We start from the raw sequence: 18068 nt of genomic DNA, 5'->3' as shown, positions 1-18068 counted from the left end.
AGCCTGGAGAGGCTCGCCGAAATAATACTCTCTCAGAATAACTGAGCCTGGAGAGGCTCGCCGAAATAATACTCCCTCAGAATAATTGAGCCTGGAGAGGCTCGCCGAAATAATACTCTCACAGAATAATTGAGCCTGGAGAGGCTCGCCGAAATAATACTCTCTCAGAATAACTGAGCCTGAAGAGGCTTGCCAAAATAATACTCCTCAGAGACATTTCTGTATAGAAAAAGCCAAAACCAACAAAAAAGGCAAAAATACAGAAAAAGCCAAAATCAACAAAAAATACAGAAAAAGCCGAAATCAACAAAAAAGGCAAAAACACAGAAAAAGCCAAAATCAATAAAAAAGGCAAAAACACAGAAAAAGCCAAAATCAATAAAAAGGCAAAATACAGAAAATCCAACAAATTATACAGAATAACTGAGCCTGGAGAGGCTTGCCAAAATAATACTTTCCAAAAGACATCTCAGCTCGCATTCTTGGGCTGAACAAAAAACCAATTCATCATACAGAATAACTGAGCCTGGAGAGGCTTGCCGAAATAATACTCATACAAAATAATTGAGCCTGGAGAGGCTCACCGAAATAATACTCGACAAATTGTACAGAATAATTGAGCCTGGAGAGGCTCGCCGAAATAATACTCCCCAGAGATATCTCAGCTTCCACTCATGGGCCAAATTCCCCAGTGAAAGCTATCAAACCAAGATCAGCAAGATTCCCCAAGGAGGGCTTGATCGTCTAAACAGAATATCCAAGTCGAAAGGACTATGACCTCCTCAGTGGAGGATAGCTTTCCAACTCAAGCGATGAGTGAAGCTAAGCCTGAAGAGGCTTTCTAAATAATACTCTGGGATATATAAACTTCAAATCCCCACTCGCCTACTCAGAGGCACCCCTTCAAAAAGCAAAAAAATCAAAAAAACATCAATAACCATTCCCCAAGCGGAATCCGGCACTCAGCCGAACACCGAACATCAAGATCATTCGCCTACTCAGAGGCACTCCTTCAAAAAGAGGAAAAATCAAAAAGATTAATAATCATTCCCCAAAACGGAATCCGGCACTCGGAACATCAAGATCATTCGCCTACCCAGAGGCACTCTTTCAAAAAAGAGAAAAAAATCGAAAAGATCAATAACAATTCCCCAAGCGGAATTTGGCTTTTCAGCCAATCATTGAACATCAAGATGATATGCCTAACAGAAGAGGCTAATCAAAATCAACGACAAAATCCCCCAGCGGATAACAGCCTACACAGAGGCAACAAAAATCAAAAAAATCAAAAAAGAGTCACCCGAATAAGGATAACCGGGATACTCCACAACGTCGAAAGGACGACAGCCAATCATAAGGCACCGCTCACATCAGAAAGAGCATCTTTGTGTCTGCACCCCCAAGGAATCAGAAATTCCCCAATGGGCACCAACTACGCAATGGAAAGTTGGGACACAAGAACCTATGAGTAATTGCACATCCCCTAGACGGATCCCTGCGTTATCCAGCCCTCAGTGGCACAAAAATCAAAAAAACAATCGTCGAAACAGCATCGTGGACTGTGGAGACAAAATCATCACAAATCCCTGGAGAGGGCAAACTCACGCTACCCAGATGTCCAGAGCACCGAGGTATGCACAAAGCCTGGAGAGGCGGTACTCAGCTACCCAGTTGTCGAGAGCACCGAGGTATGCACAAGCCTGGAGAGGCGGTACTCAGCTACCCAGTTGTCGAGAGCACCGAGGTATGCACAAGCCTAAGAGGCAATACTCAGCTACCCAGTTGTCAAGAGCACCGAGGTATGCACAAGCCTGGAGAGGCGGTACTCAGCTACCCAGTTGTCGAGAGCACCGAGGTATGCACAAGCCTGGAGAGGCGGTACTCAGCTACCCAGTTGTCGAGAGCACCGAGGTATGCACAAGCCTGGAGAGGCGGTACTCAGCTACCCAGTTGTCGAGAGCACCGAGGTATGCACAAGCCTGGAGAGGCGGTACTCAGCTACCCAGTTGTCGAGAGCACCGAGGTATGCACAAGCCTAAGAGGCAATACTCAGCTACCCAGTTGTCGAGAGCACCGAGGTATGCACAAGCCTGGAGAGGCGGTACTCAGCTACCCAGTTGTCGAGAGCACCGAGGTATGCACAAGCCTGGAGAGGCAATACTCAGCTACCCAGTTGTCGAGAGCACCGAGGTATGCACAAGCCTAAGAGGCGCTACTCAGCTACCCAGTTGTCGAGAGCACCGAGGTATGCACAAGCCTAAGAGGCAATACTCAGCTACCCAGTTGTCGAGAGCACCGAGGTATGCACAAGCCTAAGAGGCAATACTCAGCTACCCAGTTGTCGAGAGCACCGAGGTATGCACAAGCCTGGAGAGGCAATACTCAGCTACCCAGTTGTCGAGAGCACCGAGGTATGCACAAGCCTGGAGAGGCGGTACTCAGCTACCCAGTTGTCGAGAGCACCGAGGTATGCATGAGCCTGGAGAGGCGACGACTAATACTCACCCTGGAGAGGGCAAACTCAACCTGGAGAGGCTACTCAACAATTTTCCGCCGGAAGACGCTACAAGTCAGAAGGTTGGCACATCACCCGGACAATTGGGTCAACTCCTTTACTTGTCAGCCGGTACACCAAAAAGCCGTTTGACTAAGTAAAGGGGGGGCAGCTGTAGACCCCTAAAATTGTCCGGGTCGGAAATAAAACTCGAAGACCCTCAAAGATCGAAGGAAAGTCAGCCAGAAGGACTCCTAGAAGACCATAGGATGGCTATCTGTAGGTTTAGAGGTCTTAGAGTAGCTTAAAATAAGGAAGTGGAGGGAATGAAGACATAGATACCAAAAAAATTTTAGAAGACATAGATCCATACAGAAAACACAAGAAGACATGTAATAGGAGGAAGATACAACACGGATTCAAGTAGAAAAGTTTGGAAACAAAACCTCAAGAGCACTAGGCTCTAGATACCAAAAATGATGGAACTAGGTGAGGAGATTGATGTTCCTCCACTTTGCTCCATGCTTAGGACCGTGAACTCTTGAGGTAGACCTTTGGAAGAAGCTTGAAGCTCCATGAAGAGGTCTTTGTAGACCCCTAAAATTGTCCGGGTCGGAAATAAAGCTAGAAGGCTCTCAAAGACTGAAGGAAAGTCAGCCAGAAGGACTCCTAGAAGACCATAGGATGGCTATCTGTAGGTTTAGAGGTCTTAGAGTAGCTTAAAATAAGGAAGTGGAGGGAATGAAGCCCAATACGGCCGTACTAAACTTAATACGGCCGTATTGAAGCTTCAATACGGCCGCAGTGAACTCAATACGGCGTATTGAAGTTTCTGAAACTTCAATACGGCCGTACTGAAATCAATACGGCCGTATTGAAGCTTCAATACGGCCATATTGATTCCATAGCCCGTATTGCGCCTGTTCCCTATAAATATGGCGTCATTTTGACGTCATTGGACACTTTTCCACTGAGTTTTGACTCCCTCCTTGAGTATTCTGGGGTTTTTGAGCAGTGTTCTGCCCTAGAAATCTCTCTGGGAGTCGATCCGACGAAGTTCTGGAATTCCGAGCATTTAGCTTGGAGATTCGAACTTAGTCGAAGGGAAATCCTCCGGATTTCCATAGTCAAAAATTATTTTTAGGAAGGAGTGAGCGGGCTTGTAGAGCGAGGGAACGCCAAAAAGCTTCCCAGTTTTACTTGATATATAAAAAGCACGCTTCAAGAGGTTTCTTTTCTAAAAATCCCTTCTTTTACTGCTTTCTGTGTGCATATTAAACTGTCATCATGTAGATAGTTAATTTATAATTGCTTAGAATAAATAGGGGTAATTTAGTAATTTTGCACTATTATTTTTAGAAATAATCTGTCATAGGGAACCCGAAAGGGGCGCTGTGGGGTGCTAACACCTTCCCCACGCGTAACCGACTCCCTTACCCAACTCTGGTTGTAATGGCCGAAGTTGATTTATAAAATCAATTGCCTTATCCCTTTTTCCAATGTTTTGAATAAAACATTGGTGGCGACTCCACGAACCCTTTTACTACGAAAACCACTAATCCATGGAGGGTCCCGCTTGGGATTAACATGGATTGGTGAGACATTTAATAAATAAATTGGATAAGATCGACAAGGTCTCAGTTTGAGAACAAGTCGTTCTAATAATCCAATACATTTTCAAAACTAAAATAAAAGTGAGCTCGACCGTCTTCGCGACCGCCGAAAGCCCGTTTCGGGCTGGTGGCGATAGTCTTCAATGGAGGAGAAGCCTCAAGGTGGTTCGGTTACTCCTTGCTTAGTGTAGAAGCTTGAGGAACCAATGGTTAAGGTTGAAGAACCTTGGTGAAACCTTAGAGAGAGTTCTCCACGGTTTTAGAATGGACTCTTGATGAGAGAAATCTGATTATTATTTCTCAATTTTCTCAAAAGTGATTACAAATGAAGTAATTAGAAATATATAGGGAAAGGTAGCTTGTAGGAGAAGCTATCCTTAACCATGGTTCACTAGGAACCATGGTAGAGTAAGCTTTAACTCCCATGTTTTAGGTAGCTTGTAGGAGAAGCCAACCTTGACCATGGTTCACTTAAGAACCATGGTAAGGTTGTCTTAACCTTCGAAGGTTTAGAAGCTTGCCTCAAACCTTGAAGAGCAACAAGCTAATTTCGGCCAAAGAACAAGGAGGAGAGCTAGGCGGCCTTGGTTCATGTTTGCTCCTTGAATTAATTCAAAAATGTTTGATTTGGTTTAGTTAGGTTCATCATATGATGATGAGACCTAGTTAAATCAAATCTATGAAAAATTAGGAGCAAAATGAGTCCAATATGCAAAATTTTGCCTAGGCCCAGTTCTGGCCCAATTACTTGTTACACCCTCAAGCATTGCTAAATGTCACCCCCTTTTCCCTACTGAAAAAATATAAAAAGAATGTATCAACTAGGGAGGTTAAATGGAGTTAAACACTCCAAGTAACCTACCTCAAAATCAATATACAAACACTAGGAAAAGTAAGTAAAGTGCCTCACAAATACAAAGGCCAAAAATAACCTATACAAAAGACTATGTATAAACTGTACAATATAAACAAGTAGAACTATGCCTTCTCTTCATGATAGAGCATTCCAAGTGAAGATTACCTTGGGCTTGACAAGCCCACTAGTCTTCACAAGATCCAACTCTTCCTGTATTCTTCTAGCCATAGCTTTGGTCACTGGGCCCTTGGCCCATGGTCTATCACCTGGGCCTTCCAAGATAATGCCGGCGCCGCTACCCTACTGGTTTGACGACCCGTTGATGGAACTAGGTGAGGAGATTGATGTTCCTTCACTTGATTCCATGCAAGGACCGAATGCTTCTTGAGGTTAATTCCTTGGATGAAGCTTGAATCTCCATGAAAGAAGCTTCCATGGAGGAGAAGCCATGAGAAGTGGTTCGGTTACTTCTAGTTAGGGTAGAAGCTTGAGGAACCTAGGTTAAGGTTTGAAAAACCTTGGTGAAACCTTAAAGAGAAGGTTTTCTCTTCGGTTTTGGTAAGACTCTTGAGAGAGAAATCTGAAGTTTATTTCTCATAAATGTCAAAAGTGAGTACAAGTGTAGGAAAATCAAATATATAGGGTAAGGTAGCTTGTAGGAGAAGCTAACCTTAACCATGGTTCACTAGGAACCATGGTAGGGTTATCTTAAACTCCCACGGTTTAGCTAGCTTCTAGGAGAAGCTAACCTTGAACATGGTTCACTTAGGAACCATGGTAAGGTAAGCTAACCTTGCTTGAGTTTAGAAGCTTGCAAGACAAGCTTCAAACTCAAGAAGGAATGCTTGAGAAATTCGGCCAAGGAATCAAGCTAGGCGGCCCATGGTTCAAAATGCTCATTGAATTGATTTGAAAATATTTGATTTGGTTTAGTTAGGTTCATCATTTGATGATGAAACCTAGCTAAATCAAATCTATGAAAAATTAGGAGCAAAATGAGTCCAATATGTAAAATTTTGCCTAGCCCAACTCAGGCCCAATTTCTAAGCACACCCTCAAGCATTGCTAAATGTCACCCCCTTTTCCCTACTGAAAAAATACAAAATGAAAGTATCAACTAGGGAGGTTAAATGGAGCTAAACTCTCCAAGTAGCCTACCTTAAAAACAATATACAATCACTAGGAAAAAGCAAGTAAAGTGCCTCACAAATACAAAGGCAAAATAACCTATACAAAATACTATGCATAAACTGTACAATATAAACAAATAGAACTAAGGCCTTCTCTTCATGATAGAGCATTCCAAGTGAAGATTACCTTGGGCCTGATAAGCCCATTAGTCTTCTCAATATCCAGCTCTTCCTGTATCCTCCTAGCCATAGCTCTGGTCACTGGGCCCTTGGCCCATGGTCTATCATCCCTCCTTCTTGAGAAGGATTTGTCCTCAAATCTGTAGGCTCTTCTTCCTCATCATAACCTGCAAAGGGAATAAGATCACTTACATTAAAAGTGTTACTTACTCCATAATCACTGGGAAGATCTAACCTGTAAGCATTATCATTAATTCTTTGGAGGACTTGGAAGGGACCATCTCCTCTTGGGTTGAGTTTTGACTTTCTTTGAGAAGGAAACCTTCCCTTTCTCAAGTGAAGCCAAACGCAATCCCCTTCCTCAAAAATGAGGACTTTCTTTCCCTTGCTTCTATCTAAAGCAGTTCTCTCATTTTGTTGTTGTATCTGAGTTTTAACCTTCTCATGCAATTTTTTAACAAATTCAGCCCTAGATACCCCTTCTTTATGAAAATAATGAGAAGAATCTGGTAGGGGTATTAGGTCTAAAGGAGTAAGAGGGTTAAAACCATATACAACCTCAAAAGGTGAGATTTTGGTAGTCTTATGGACTACCCTGTTATAAGCAAATTCAATGTGGGGCAAGTACTCATCCCAAGACTTATGATTACCCTTAAGGACTGCCCTTAACATTGTAGATAGGGATCTATTAACTACTTCTGTTTGCCCATCAGTTTGTGGGTGACAAGTAGTAGAGAAAAGCAATTTAGTTCCTAGCCTACTCCAAAGAGTTTTCCAGAAATGGCTAAGGAACTTAGTATCCCTATCTGAAACAATAGTTTTGGGTAGACCATGAAGTCTAACCACTTCCTTGAAGAAGAGTCTTGCTATGTTGCTTGCATCATCTATTTTGTGGCAGGGTATAAAGTGGGCCATTTTACTAAATCTGTCTACTACCACAAAAATAGAATCCATGCCTCTCTGGGTCTTGGGCAAGCCCAAAATAAAATCCATACTGATATCAACCCATGGAGAGTTAGCAACAGGCAAGGGTGTATAGATGCCATGAGGCATTACTTTAGACTTTGCTTCTAAACAAGCTATACATCTAGAGCAAAACCTCTCAACATCCCTTCTCATATAGGGCCAAAAGAATTTTTCTTTTAGAAAACTTAGAGTCTTTTCAACTCCAAAGTGCCCCATGAGACCACCCTCATGACTTTCTTGAACAAGGAGTTTTCTTATAGATCCTTGGGGTATACAAATTCTTCCCTCTTTATACAAATACCCCTCAGAAATATAGAAACCTCCTTGAGGCTTTGCTAAGCATTGGGTATAATTTTCTTAGAATTCGAGATCATTAATATACAATTCCTTAATGTGATTAAATCCCAAGATTTGAGATCCAAGGGAGACTAACAAAGTGTGTCTCCTAGAAAGGGCATCAGCCACAACATTATTTTTCCCTTTCTTGTATTTAATCACATATGGGAATTGTTCTAAGAACTCTACCCACTTAGCATGCCTTTTGTTTAGCTTGCCTTGGCCCCTCAAATATTTAAGTGACTCATGGTCACTATGAATGACAAACTCTTTGGGAATAAGGTAATGTTCCCAAGTTTGAAGGGCCCTAACCAAAGCATAAAGCTCTTTGTCATAGGTAGGATAGTTAAGGGAGGCACCTTTGAGTTTTTCACTGAAATATGCAATAGGGTGCCCACCCTGTAACAAAACCGCCCCTATGCCAACTCCAGAGGCATCACATTCTAACTCAAAAGCTTTTGAAAAATTTGGTAGAGCTAGAAGTGGTGCATGGGTAAGCTTATGCTTCAAGGTTATGAAGGCATTTTCTTGTTTCTCTCCCCATATAAATTCCACATTCTTCTTGACTAGATCATTCAATGGGGATGCTAGTGTGGAGAAATTAGGAACAAACCTCCTATAGAAGCTTGCCAAACAATGGAAGCTCCTAATATCTCCAACACTTTTAGGAGTGGGCCATTCTTGGATGGCCATGATTTTCTCGGGGTCCACATGAACCCCTTTTTTACTAATTATAAACCCTAGGAAAACAACACTATCTACACAAAAAGTACATTTTTCTAAATTTCCAAAAAGTTGATTTTTCCTAAGAATATCAAAAACTTGCCTTAAGTGTCCTATGTGATCACTTAGGCTCCTACTATATATGAGGATGTCATCAAAATAAACTACAACAAATCTACCTATACAATCCCTAAGGACATGATTCATGAGACGCATGAATGTACTAGGAGCATTGGTGAGCCCAAAAGGCATCACTAACCACTCATATAATCCAAACTTGGTCTTGAAAGCGGTTTTCCATTCATCTCCTTCTTTGATTCTAATTTGATTGTATCCTCTTTTAAGATCAACTTTAGAAAATATGATGGCTCCATGAAGCTCATCTAACATGTCATCAAGCCTAGGAATGGGGTGTCTATACTTTACAGTGATGTTGTTGATGGCTCTACTATCACAACACATTCTCCACTTGCCATCTTTCTTTGGAACCAACAACACTGGAACAGCACAAGGACTTAAGCTCTTTCGAACCCAGCCATTCTCCAACAACTCTTGGACCTGAGACTCTATTTCTTTAGTTTCTTGGGGGTTGGTCCTATAGGCAGGCCTATTAGGTAGGCTAGCCCCAGGCACCAAATCAATTTGATGTTCTATTCCTCTAGAAGGAGGAAGGCCCATTGGACCCTCGGGAGGAAATAGATCATCAAATTCTTTTAAAAGTGTTTTTACCCCCTTAGGTAAAGTCTCATGTCCACTAGATGTGGCAGTGCAAGAAAGAGTTCCTTTACAGAGAAGGATATAAGAGGGTTGATGAATCAAGAGGTTTTTTTTTAAAGAATTATTTTCTTGAGCAACAACCTCTAGGGAGGGAACTCCTTTTTCCCTAGATTCCTCTCTATCCTTATGTTTCACAGACTTTTTTTTTCCACTCTTTTCTTCTTTTTTTTAAACCTTTTCTCACTATCTCTTTTTAGTTTCATTTGTGTTTGATCCTCAGCCACCTGTTGAGGAGAAAGAGGATGAAGCACAAATTTCTTTTCCCTATGAGTAAAGGTAATCTCGTTAGTAAGGCCATTATGCATGGTTTTCTTATCAAATTGCCATGGCCTTCCTAATAAGATATGACAAGCTTCCATTGGTACTACATCACATAGCACTTCATCTTCATAATTCCCAATAGAAAGCTTGACCTTTACTTGTTGGTCAACTGCTAAGTCACCATCCTCATTAATCCAATGGAGTTGATAAGGCTTAGGATGGGGACTAGTAGTTAAGCCCAACTTCTCAACCAGCCTAGTGCTACAACAGTTGCACCATGAACCACTATCAACAATGAGAGAACATGCATTGTTTGAAACTTTGCATCTAGTATGAAAAATGTTCTCTCTTTGTGATAGAGTGTCACTAGGTTGGTTGTTGAGGAGTCTCCTAATCATTAAGAGCTCCCCTTCATAAGGAAAAGTAGACTCTACACCTTTCTCTTGATCACTTGTTTCTTCCTCACTATTACTAGAAGAAGTAGTAGCCTCATCTTGGCTACTATAAATGTCATGCCCCCTCATGATCATGACCTTCTTTGTGGGGCATTGGGAGGAAATGTGGCCTCTCCCTAAACATTTAAAGCACTTAATGTCGCTAGTCCTAGAACTAGTGTGTTTAGTGTCCTTTCCTTTTCCTTTTTCTTTTTCTGTGGCTAGATTCTTGGAGGGTTCAAAAGTTTTCTTCTTTTCAAAAGTTTTTCCCTCCTTCTTGGAATCTTTCTTTAGAAATGAAGAGTTGGAGCTATTTTTGTAAGATTTCCTCATTCTTTGTTGTTCTACCCTTACACAAAGTTGGACCAAGTCATTTAGGTCCCTGTAGGGTAGTAGCTCCACTTGGTCTCTTATTTCTAAATTAAGACCACTTAAGAATCTAGCTACAGTAGTAGCTTCCTCTTCCCTAATACAAGCCCTCATCATTAATAGCTCCATTTGTTGCCTGTACTGTTCTACAAACATGTCTCTTTGTTGGAGCCTTTGGAGCTTATTCATAAGCTCCCTCCCATAGTAGGTGGGAATGTGCCTCCTCCTCATTGCACTTTTAAGATCATTCCAATATTGAATTGGAGGATCATTGTGGAGGCGTCTCTCTCTCTCTAGGGTTGTCCACCAATACATGACATGCCCTTGGAAGCTAAGGGCAGCCAAAGGGACTTTCCTCTCTTCACTTACCCTATGGCAAGCAAAGAGTTGCTCAACCTTCATTTCCCAATCTAGATAAGACTCCACATCATCTTTGCCAAAGAATTGTGGGAGGTCAACCGTGACTTCCCTTGGCCTAGTAGTTCTCCTAGGAGTATGTTGGTAGTGATCCCCTTGATTCATGCTTTCATTAGGGGATATATATTGGGAATGTGAGCTCCTACTCTTTTTCCTATGTTTCTTCATATCTTCTTTCAATTTTTCTTCCTCTTGCCTTAAAATTCTCAATTCTTCCTCTAAATAAGCAAGTTGTCCTTCTCTTTCAATTCTTTCCTTCTCTCTTTGAATGGACTCTTTCTTTTTCCATAGTTTAAGTGATTTGAGCTCTTTAGTGATGTAAGAAAGACTTTTTGGAGAGCCATCACTTTCACTATTGGAGGAATTTTGAGACATTTTAACTCAAGAGATTTTTCCAAACAAAAATAGTTTTTATGAAAATAATATTTTTTTGAAGTGCTTAGACTTGACACTTGGAGGTCTAAGAGTACAAATTGAACTTTGGAGGGAGGTGAGCTACTAAAGAGCCACTTAATAACCAAGCCTCTTCAAGTAAAAATCACTAAACCCCCTTGTACTTTTGTCTTGCACAAAACAATTTTTACAAAGAACTTTTCTTAAAGAAAAATAACAAGCAAGTGCCTATGTGTACAATTTATAAGATGCTTGAAAACATAAAGAGCAAGAAAACTTAAATTGCTTGAAAACTTAAATGACTGAAAACATAAATTGCTTAAAACATAAATGACTTGAAAACATAAACTAGGCGTTGAAAGCAATTAAACCTAAGTGAGAGCTTGAAAGGCACCAAAGACCTTCAAGGACCACTCTCACAAGTACTACACGATATTTACTATGAGAATTCTTAAGGAGAGATGGAGATACACCAAAGGCACTCCAAGACACTCCTTAATAAAGGCCTTGTACAAAAATTTAGAAAACAAAAATTACAAGGAAAATGAAATTCAAATTTGCTTCAAATGAAATGCAAATTCACACTCCAAATGAAATGTAAATTCACTTTCAAATGAAATTAGTGGCTGCACTTAATTTCAAGGAAAACAAATTATCCACTAATTGAGAAACAAATTTAGAGACGGATTTTGTAAGGAAAACAAGTTTTAGAAACCAAAAATTCCGTCACTAATTTTCACAAAAATTTTCACAACTAGCTTTCTTCCTTCTTGCTCCAATTCAGCCACCAAGTTGCAGCCTCACAAGGTGTTTCACTCCTCTCTTAGAAACAACCTTGACTTTGGTCACTTCTAGGTGTTTTCAAGAGCCTAGCCACCAAGAGAGAACAAACTCCCTAAGCAACCACCAAAGCCTTCAAGTGGATGTCCTTTGCCTTGGCCTCCTACACCTTTTAAGAAGCACTCAACCACCTTCAAGACTAGAATATTAGTGTAAAACTGAAAAAGAACAATTTAGAATAGCTACACCAATTGGTGGAAAACAAATGAGACAAGACTAGAAAGAATTCCACAAAAATTGACAAGCAAAAATTAAGGCAAATTTAGAAAGCTAGCACACAAAAGAATAACCTAGGAATGGTACTAGAATGGATTAACAAATCAAAAGCTAAGATTAGAAAACAAAATAAGACTCAAATATATGGCTGGACCAATGCAAACATGTCACAAAAATTTTCCAAATCCGAGAGCACACAACACCAAATTTTCACTCCTATGGCTTTTTCTTTTGCTATTTTCTTTCTTTTTCTTTTGCAAAATATTTTTCTCTTAATTTTCTTTTGATGTTCAGGAGTTTCAATGCCTTTTAAACACTTAGAAGTCTCGGATTTAGTGTAAAAATACTGCAGCAAAAATTTCACACAAAACAAGAGGTGTTCACATGCATTTTGTAACTAGTGCTTCACTATTTTGTATTATTTTGAGAGAAAATTTTTAAGCACTCATTCTTTTGTTTTTCTCATGCATATAAGACACACAAACCTCTGTTTTGGTTCTGTTTTAAGGCTAAAAAAATTGCACAAAGTTTCAGCCACTACACAAGACTCAAGGAAAACCTAATAGGAAAGTGTTTAACAATTTAATTTGACAAAACTTTTAATATGACATAATAGAAACCTAACTCTAGGAAATTTGCTAGAACTAATAGCAAATTAAGAACTCAAACATGTAAAGCAAAAGCACATATAGGAAGGTTCATATTTAATAAGAAAATACACAAAAATTTCGGACTCAAGAACACAAAACAAAAATTAGGTCAAACAAGCTAGTCTAGGAAGTTTCAACATATAAAGGACTACACATGACTTTCTAAGACAAAACAATTGATTCAAAAGCAAAATCTAAGCAATATGAATGTTGTCCAATCACGGACACATGTTATAGAATGAAGAGACTCAAGCAAAATTAAAAGCACAAGTATAGGAACCTAAAGCACAACAAAACCGGTTTGATTCAAGAATTAGGAGAACAAGCAAATATGAATCAAACAATTATTATGTGACATTTTGGATCCATCAAAGTGTGAATAAAATCTAGATCCATTCATAAAACATAAGAAGACATGTAATAGAAGGAAGATACAACACGGATTCAAGTAGAAAAGTTTGGAAACAAAACCTCAAGAGCACTAGGCTCTAGATACCAAAAATGATGGAACTAGGTGAGGAGATTGATCTTCCTTCACTTGATTCCATGCAAGGACCGAATGATTCTTGAGGTTAATTCCTTGGATGAAGCTTGAATCTCCATGAAAGAAGCTTCCATGGAGGAGAAGCCATGAGAAGTGGTTCGGTTACTTCTAGTTAGGGTAGAAGCTTGAGGAACCTAGGTTAAGGTTTGAAAAATCTTGGTGAAACCTTAAAGAGAAGGTTTTCTCTTCGGTTTTGGTAAGACTCTTGAGAGAGAAATCTGAAGTTTATTTCTCATAAATGTCAAAAGTGAGTACAAGTGTAGGAAAATCAAATATATAGGGTAAGGTAGCTTGTAGGAGAAGCTAACCTTAACCATGGTTCACTAGGAACCATGGTAGGGTTATCTTAAACTCCCACGGTTTAGCTAGCTTCTAGGAGAAGCTAACCTTGACCATGGTTCACTTAGGAACCATGGTAAGGTAAGCTAACCTTGCTTGAGTTTAGAAGCTTGCAAGACAAGCTTCAAACTCAAGAAGGAATGCTTGAGAAATTCGGCCAAGGAATCAAGCTAGGCGGCCCATGGTTCAAAATGCTCATTGAATTGATTTGAAAATCTTTGATTTGGTTTAGTTAGGTTCATCATTTGATGATGAAACCTAGCTAAATCAAATCTATGAAAAATTAGGAGCAAAATGAGTCCAATATGTAAAATTTTGCCTAGGCCCAAATCAGGCCCAATTTCCAAGCACACCCTCAAGCATTGCTAAATATCACCCCCTTTTCCCTACTGAAAAAATACAAAATGAAAGTATCAACTAGGGAGGTTAAATGGAGCTAAACTCTCCAAGTAGCCTACCTTAAAAACAATATACAATCACTAGGAAAAAGCAAGTAAAGTGCCTCACAAATACAAAGGCAAAATAACCTATACAAAATACTATGCATAAACTGTACAATATAAACAAATAGAACTAAGGCCTTCTCTTCATGATAGAGCATTCCAAGTGAAGATTACCTTGGGCCTGATAAGCCCATTAGTCTCCTCAATATCCAGCTCTTCCTGTATCCTCCTAGCCATAGCTCTGGTCACTGGGCCCTTGGCCCATGGTCTATCACCCGTCCACATGCAGGATCCACAGGTTGGATTCGGGAAGCGCTTGTGGGGTGAATTCGTTTACAAAATCGGCCATGCTTTGTGCTTTGATTGGTCCTCTTGGTTCAAAACGAATGTCGAACTGCGATAGCTCAATGGACCATGCGACCATTCGTCCTGCCAATTCCGGTTTGCGAGAGACTTTAGTTATGGGGCTATCTGTTCGGACGAGCACCCGGTGACTTTGGAAGTAGTGTCAGAGGCGTATAGCGGTGTGAACAAGAGCTAAGACCGTCTTCTCGAGGTGCTGATATCTCGTCTCGGCGTCTTGTAGCACTCGGCTAACGAAATATACCGGCATTTGTTCTGTTTTTTCTTGCACCAAGACAGAGCTGATGGCTTTGTCCGAGACCGATATGTACACGATCATGTCCAACCGAGGGTCTGGTTTGGTCAGCAACGGTGGAGTTGCTAGTGTTGTCTTCAGGTCTTGAAAAGCCGACTCGCATTCCTCGTTCCACTAAAACTTGGTAGCCTTTTTTAGTAGGGACATTATGGGCTTTGACTTCTCGGCCATCCAGGGGAGAAAACGAGCCAAGGAAGTGATGCGTCTGGCCAGCCTTTGCACCTCTTTTATGTTGCGAGGGCTTTTCATGTTGATAATAGCTTGACACTTGTCGATGTTGGCCTCTATACCTCTTTTTGACAACATGAATCCCAAAAATTTTCCGCCAGCTACCCCAAATGTGCATTTTGCCTAATTTAATCGCATGTGGTGACGCCTTACTTCCTCAAATATTGTGCCGAGGTCTTTTAGGTGATCACCGACTGAAGTGGACTTGATCACCATATCGTCCACATATACTTCTAAACATGTCCCAATCTGCCGACGAAAAATCTTGTCCATGAGGGACTGGTAGGTCGCTCCTGCGTTCCTCAAACCGAACGGCATTACCCTGTGGGGGTACATGGGTATCTGATTATACCCTGAGTAGGCATCCAAGAAGCTTAACATGTGGTGACCGGCTGCTCCATCAACCAACGCGTCAATGTGCGGAAGGGGGTAAGCATCCTTTGGGCATGCTTTGTTGAGATCCGTGTAGTCGGTGCACATTCGTCACTTGCCATTCGCCTTCTTGACCATCACTACGTTAGCTAACTAGGTTGAATACTTGACTTCCCTAATGAATCCTGCATGTAGCAGTTTAGTCGTTTCTTCTTTTACTGCTTGGGATCTTTCTCCCCCCATTTTCCTCTTTTTCTGCGCGATCGGCTTGGCATCTCGGCAAATCGAGAGTCGGTGGCAATGGAAGCTAGGGTCGATGCCTGGCATATCGGCTGCTGTCCAAGTGAACAAATCTGAATACCTCAGTAAGACTCGCTTAATGTCCTCCGCGTCATCATCTGTCAATTGGGAACTTAGGTATGTGACTTGATCCTCCATCTTCCCGAGCTGGAACGGGATTGTTGTTTCTGTCGGCTCGACCCTATGTTCGTCCTCTATTCTGGGATCAAGTTCTAAGCCCCCCATTTTGTATTGACCAATATCTCCAATGACATTGACGTCTCGGCGTCGGGTCATCTTCGGAGTCGGTTGTACCTTCAGACTGGCCAGGTAACATTCACGGGCTATCTTTTGATCGGCATGCAATGTAATGATCTTTCCTTCTTCAGACGGAAATTTCATTGCCAAGTGGGGGGTAGAGACGATGGCTCTCAGCCTGTTTAAGGAGGGTCAACCTAAGAGGATATTATACGACGTGTTAGCACTCACCACAACGTACCGTACTTTTATCCTTCGTCTCTGCTGGTCGTCTCCGAAATAGGTGTACAGGTCTATTGTTCCCCTTGTGTCCACACGTTCACCTGAGAATCTCACCAAAGGTTCATCGTAAGGTATCAATTCCTGTTCGGGGATGCCGAGCTGCTCGAAAGTCTTCCAGTATAAGATGTCAGCCAAGCTTCCCTGATCGACAAGAGTTTTTCTTACAATATAGTTGTTAATTTCCACACTAATGACCATGGGGTCATCTTGCACTGGATCGACGCCTTGAAAATCTTGGTCGGTGAATGTGATAGGGGGCATACGAATTGCAGCTGCCCGTCCTATGGAGTTAACCGATTTGATCGCCCTCAGGTGTCTTTTTCGGGCCGACGAAGAACTCCCTCCTCCTGCGAAGCCCCCCGCAATGGTTTTTATCACTCTCCTGGGTTGGTTCCGGTCTCGCTGTTGACTGCTTCTTTCTTGAGACCTGCTGCGTTCACGGGATCGGCTCCTGTGGGGTGCTCGATCTCGATTCTCCTTTCGGCCCTCATCCCTGCCAGCACGATAATTATTTCTCCTGTTATCTCCTCGAACAAAATTTTGGAGATGTCCGGCTTTAACGAGATCCTCAATACGATCCCGAAGGGCAGAGCACTCTTCAGTAGTGTGTCCTCTATTCTGGTGGAATTGACATGCCTTGGATGTGTCGGCGTGAGGCGGGGACATAGCTCTTCGAGGAACAGCTAGTACTTCTGTGGCTAACGCCTGCTCCAACACCTTGGCCCTGCTAGTGTTAAGCGGCGTGTATTGCATGTACCTTGGACCTCTGTTATTCTTCTCTCGATCGGTGGTGTCTAGGGGACGAGGTCTGGGAAGCTCCTTGTCACTTTCTTTTTTGGTGAGAAACAAGTCGGGTCAGTTTTGACTTCTAAATTCAGCCAATTCCTCCATCTGCATGTATTTCGTGGCTCTTTGTCTCAGGTCGTCAAGGTCTCGGGGTGGTTTTTTGCATAAGCTATTGACGAATGGCCCAGGTCGTAACGCCGTGGTTAAGTGATGCATGGCAACGGCTGGGTCCAAATCGCGAATAGATAGTGTCATTTTTCCAAACCTCTCCATGAAAGTTCTAAGAGGTTCTTTCTTCTCTTGGCGAATGTTGACCAACGCGATCGAGGTGAGTTGGTGTGGACGGCTTGTAGCGAATTGTATCGCGAACCGGGATGATAAGGTTGTGAAGGAATCAATCGATCCAGGTGGGAGTCTTGTGAACCAGTTTAACACCAATCCTTTTAGTGAAGTGGGGAAAACTTTGCACATGACAGCATCGTCGTCAGTGTACAGGCCGACCTGTGTGACGAACGCGTCTAGATGTTCTTCTGGGTCGCTGGTCCCGTCATACTTTTCTAGAGCTAAATTCTTCCAGTTGTCCGGTAATCTAGCTCCCACGATGTCTGGAGTAAAGGGCGTTCTTCCCTGTCGGCATTGTTGATCTTGTGTCATCGTTGGTCCGCCCGATGGCTGAGGGACCTTAGCCTCCTTGTACCATCCCGAGGACTCACCTTGATCTCGGGTTGAGTGATTTTGTGTACTTTGCAACAGGTGCCACGTCCGATTATCGCTCCTGAGCTCGGCATTCTCTCTTCTCAGGGCCGATAGTTCATAAGCGTCCTTTTCTCTAAGCCTTCTGAGTTCTCTCCTCTTGTCGTTCTTCCTTCTTGGTCTTTTGAGTCTTCGTGCCGACCGAATACTGTCTCCGAGAGGTGGGGAGGGTACCTGCAAAGGCACTCCAACGATCAAGTGAGTATTCGGTATAGAGCAATAAATGCTTTTATATTGGATAATAACGTACCTCATTTATGTCACATCACCTGTGTATTTATAGTGACACAATTGGGCCTGGTGGGCCTTCAGTTTTGGGAGATGGGTAACACTTGAGTTAATGATCGAAGCCGTATCCGGTCAAATAAATACAAGTAAATGTAATACTAGGAAGTGACTCCTAGGTCGTTCTCTCAAGGAATAATGCATTTAAGCCATAGGATTCAAGCAACGGAAATTAAAATAGAGGGG

At 41.9% G+C, this 18068-nt stretch overlaps 2 protein-coding genes across 2 annotated transcripts in view; both read right to left on the bottom strand.

The window, feature by feature from the left end:
* The window catches only part of LOC145956175 (uncharacterized), a 37745-nt gene extending 22760 nt beyond the window's left edge, over nucleotides 1-14985 (bottom strand). The window contains exons 1-2 of the mRNA XM_083071739.1: nucleotides 14589-14985; nucleotides 14257-14452 (exon numbers count right to left, since the gene is read on the bottom strand). Of these exons, the coding sequence (XP_082927865.1) occupies nucleotides 14257-14452; nucleotides 14589-14985 (593 nt within the window). The remainder of the gene's footprint in view (nucleotides 1-14256; nucleotides 14453-14588) is intronic.
* Nucleotides 14986-16913: 1928 nt separating this feature from the next.
* Nucleotides 16914-17498, bottom strand: LOC145956173 (uncharacterized). Its single transcript, XM_083071738.1, has one exon. The coding sequence runs from the start codon at nucleotides 17496-17498 to the stop codon at nucleotides 16914-16916; it is 585 nt and encodes a 194-aa protein (XP_082927864.1).
* Between the last annotated feature and the right edge of the window lie 570 nt (nucleotides 17499-18068).

This window comes from Cajanus cajan, chromosome 3 (assembly GCF_000230855.2).
Source record: "Cajanus cajan strain Asha chromosome 3, NIPB_CcT2T_4, whole genome shotgun sequence".
Lineage (NCBI taxonomy): Eukaryota > Viridiplantae > Streptophyta > Magnoliopsida > Fabales > Fabaceae > Cajanus > Cajanus cajan.
This window is presented reverse-complemented; position numbering and strand designations above follow the sequence as displayed.

Bases quoted from the DNA above. Each gene is read 5' to 3' on its own strand.
- LOC145956173 (XM_083071738.1), bottom strand. From the start codon at position 17,498: ATGACACAAGATCAACAATGCCGACAGGGAAGAACGCCCTTTACTCCA.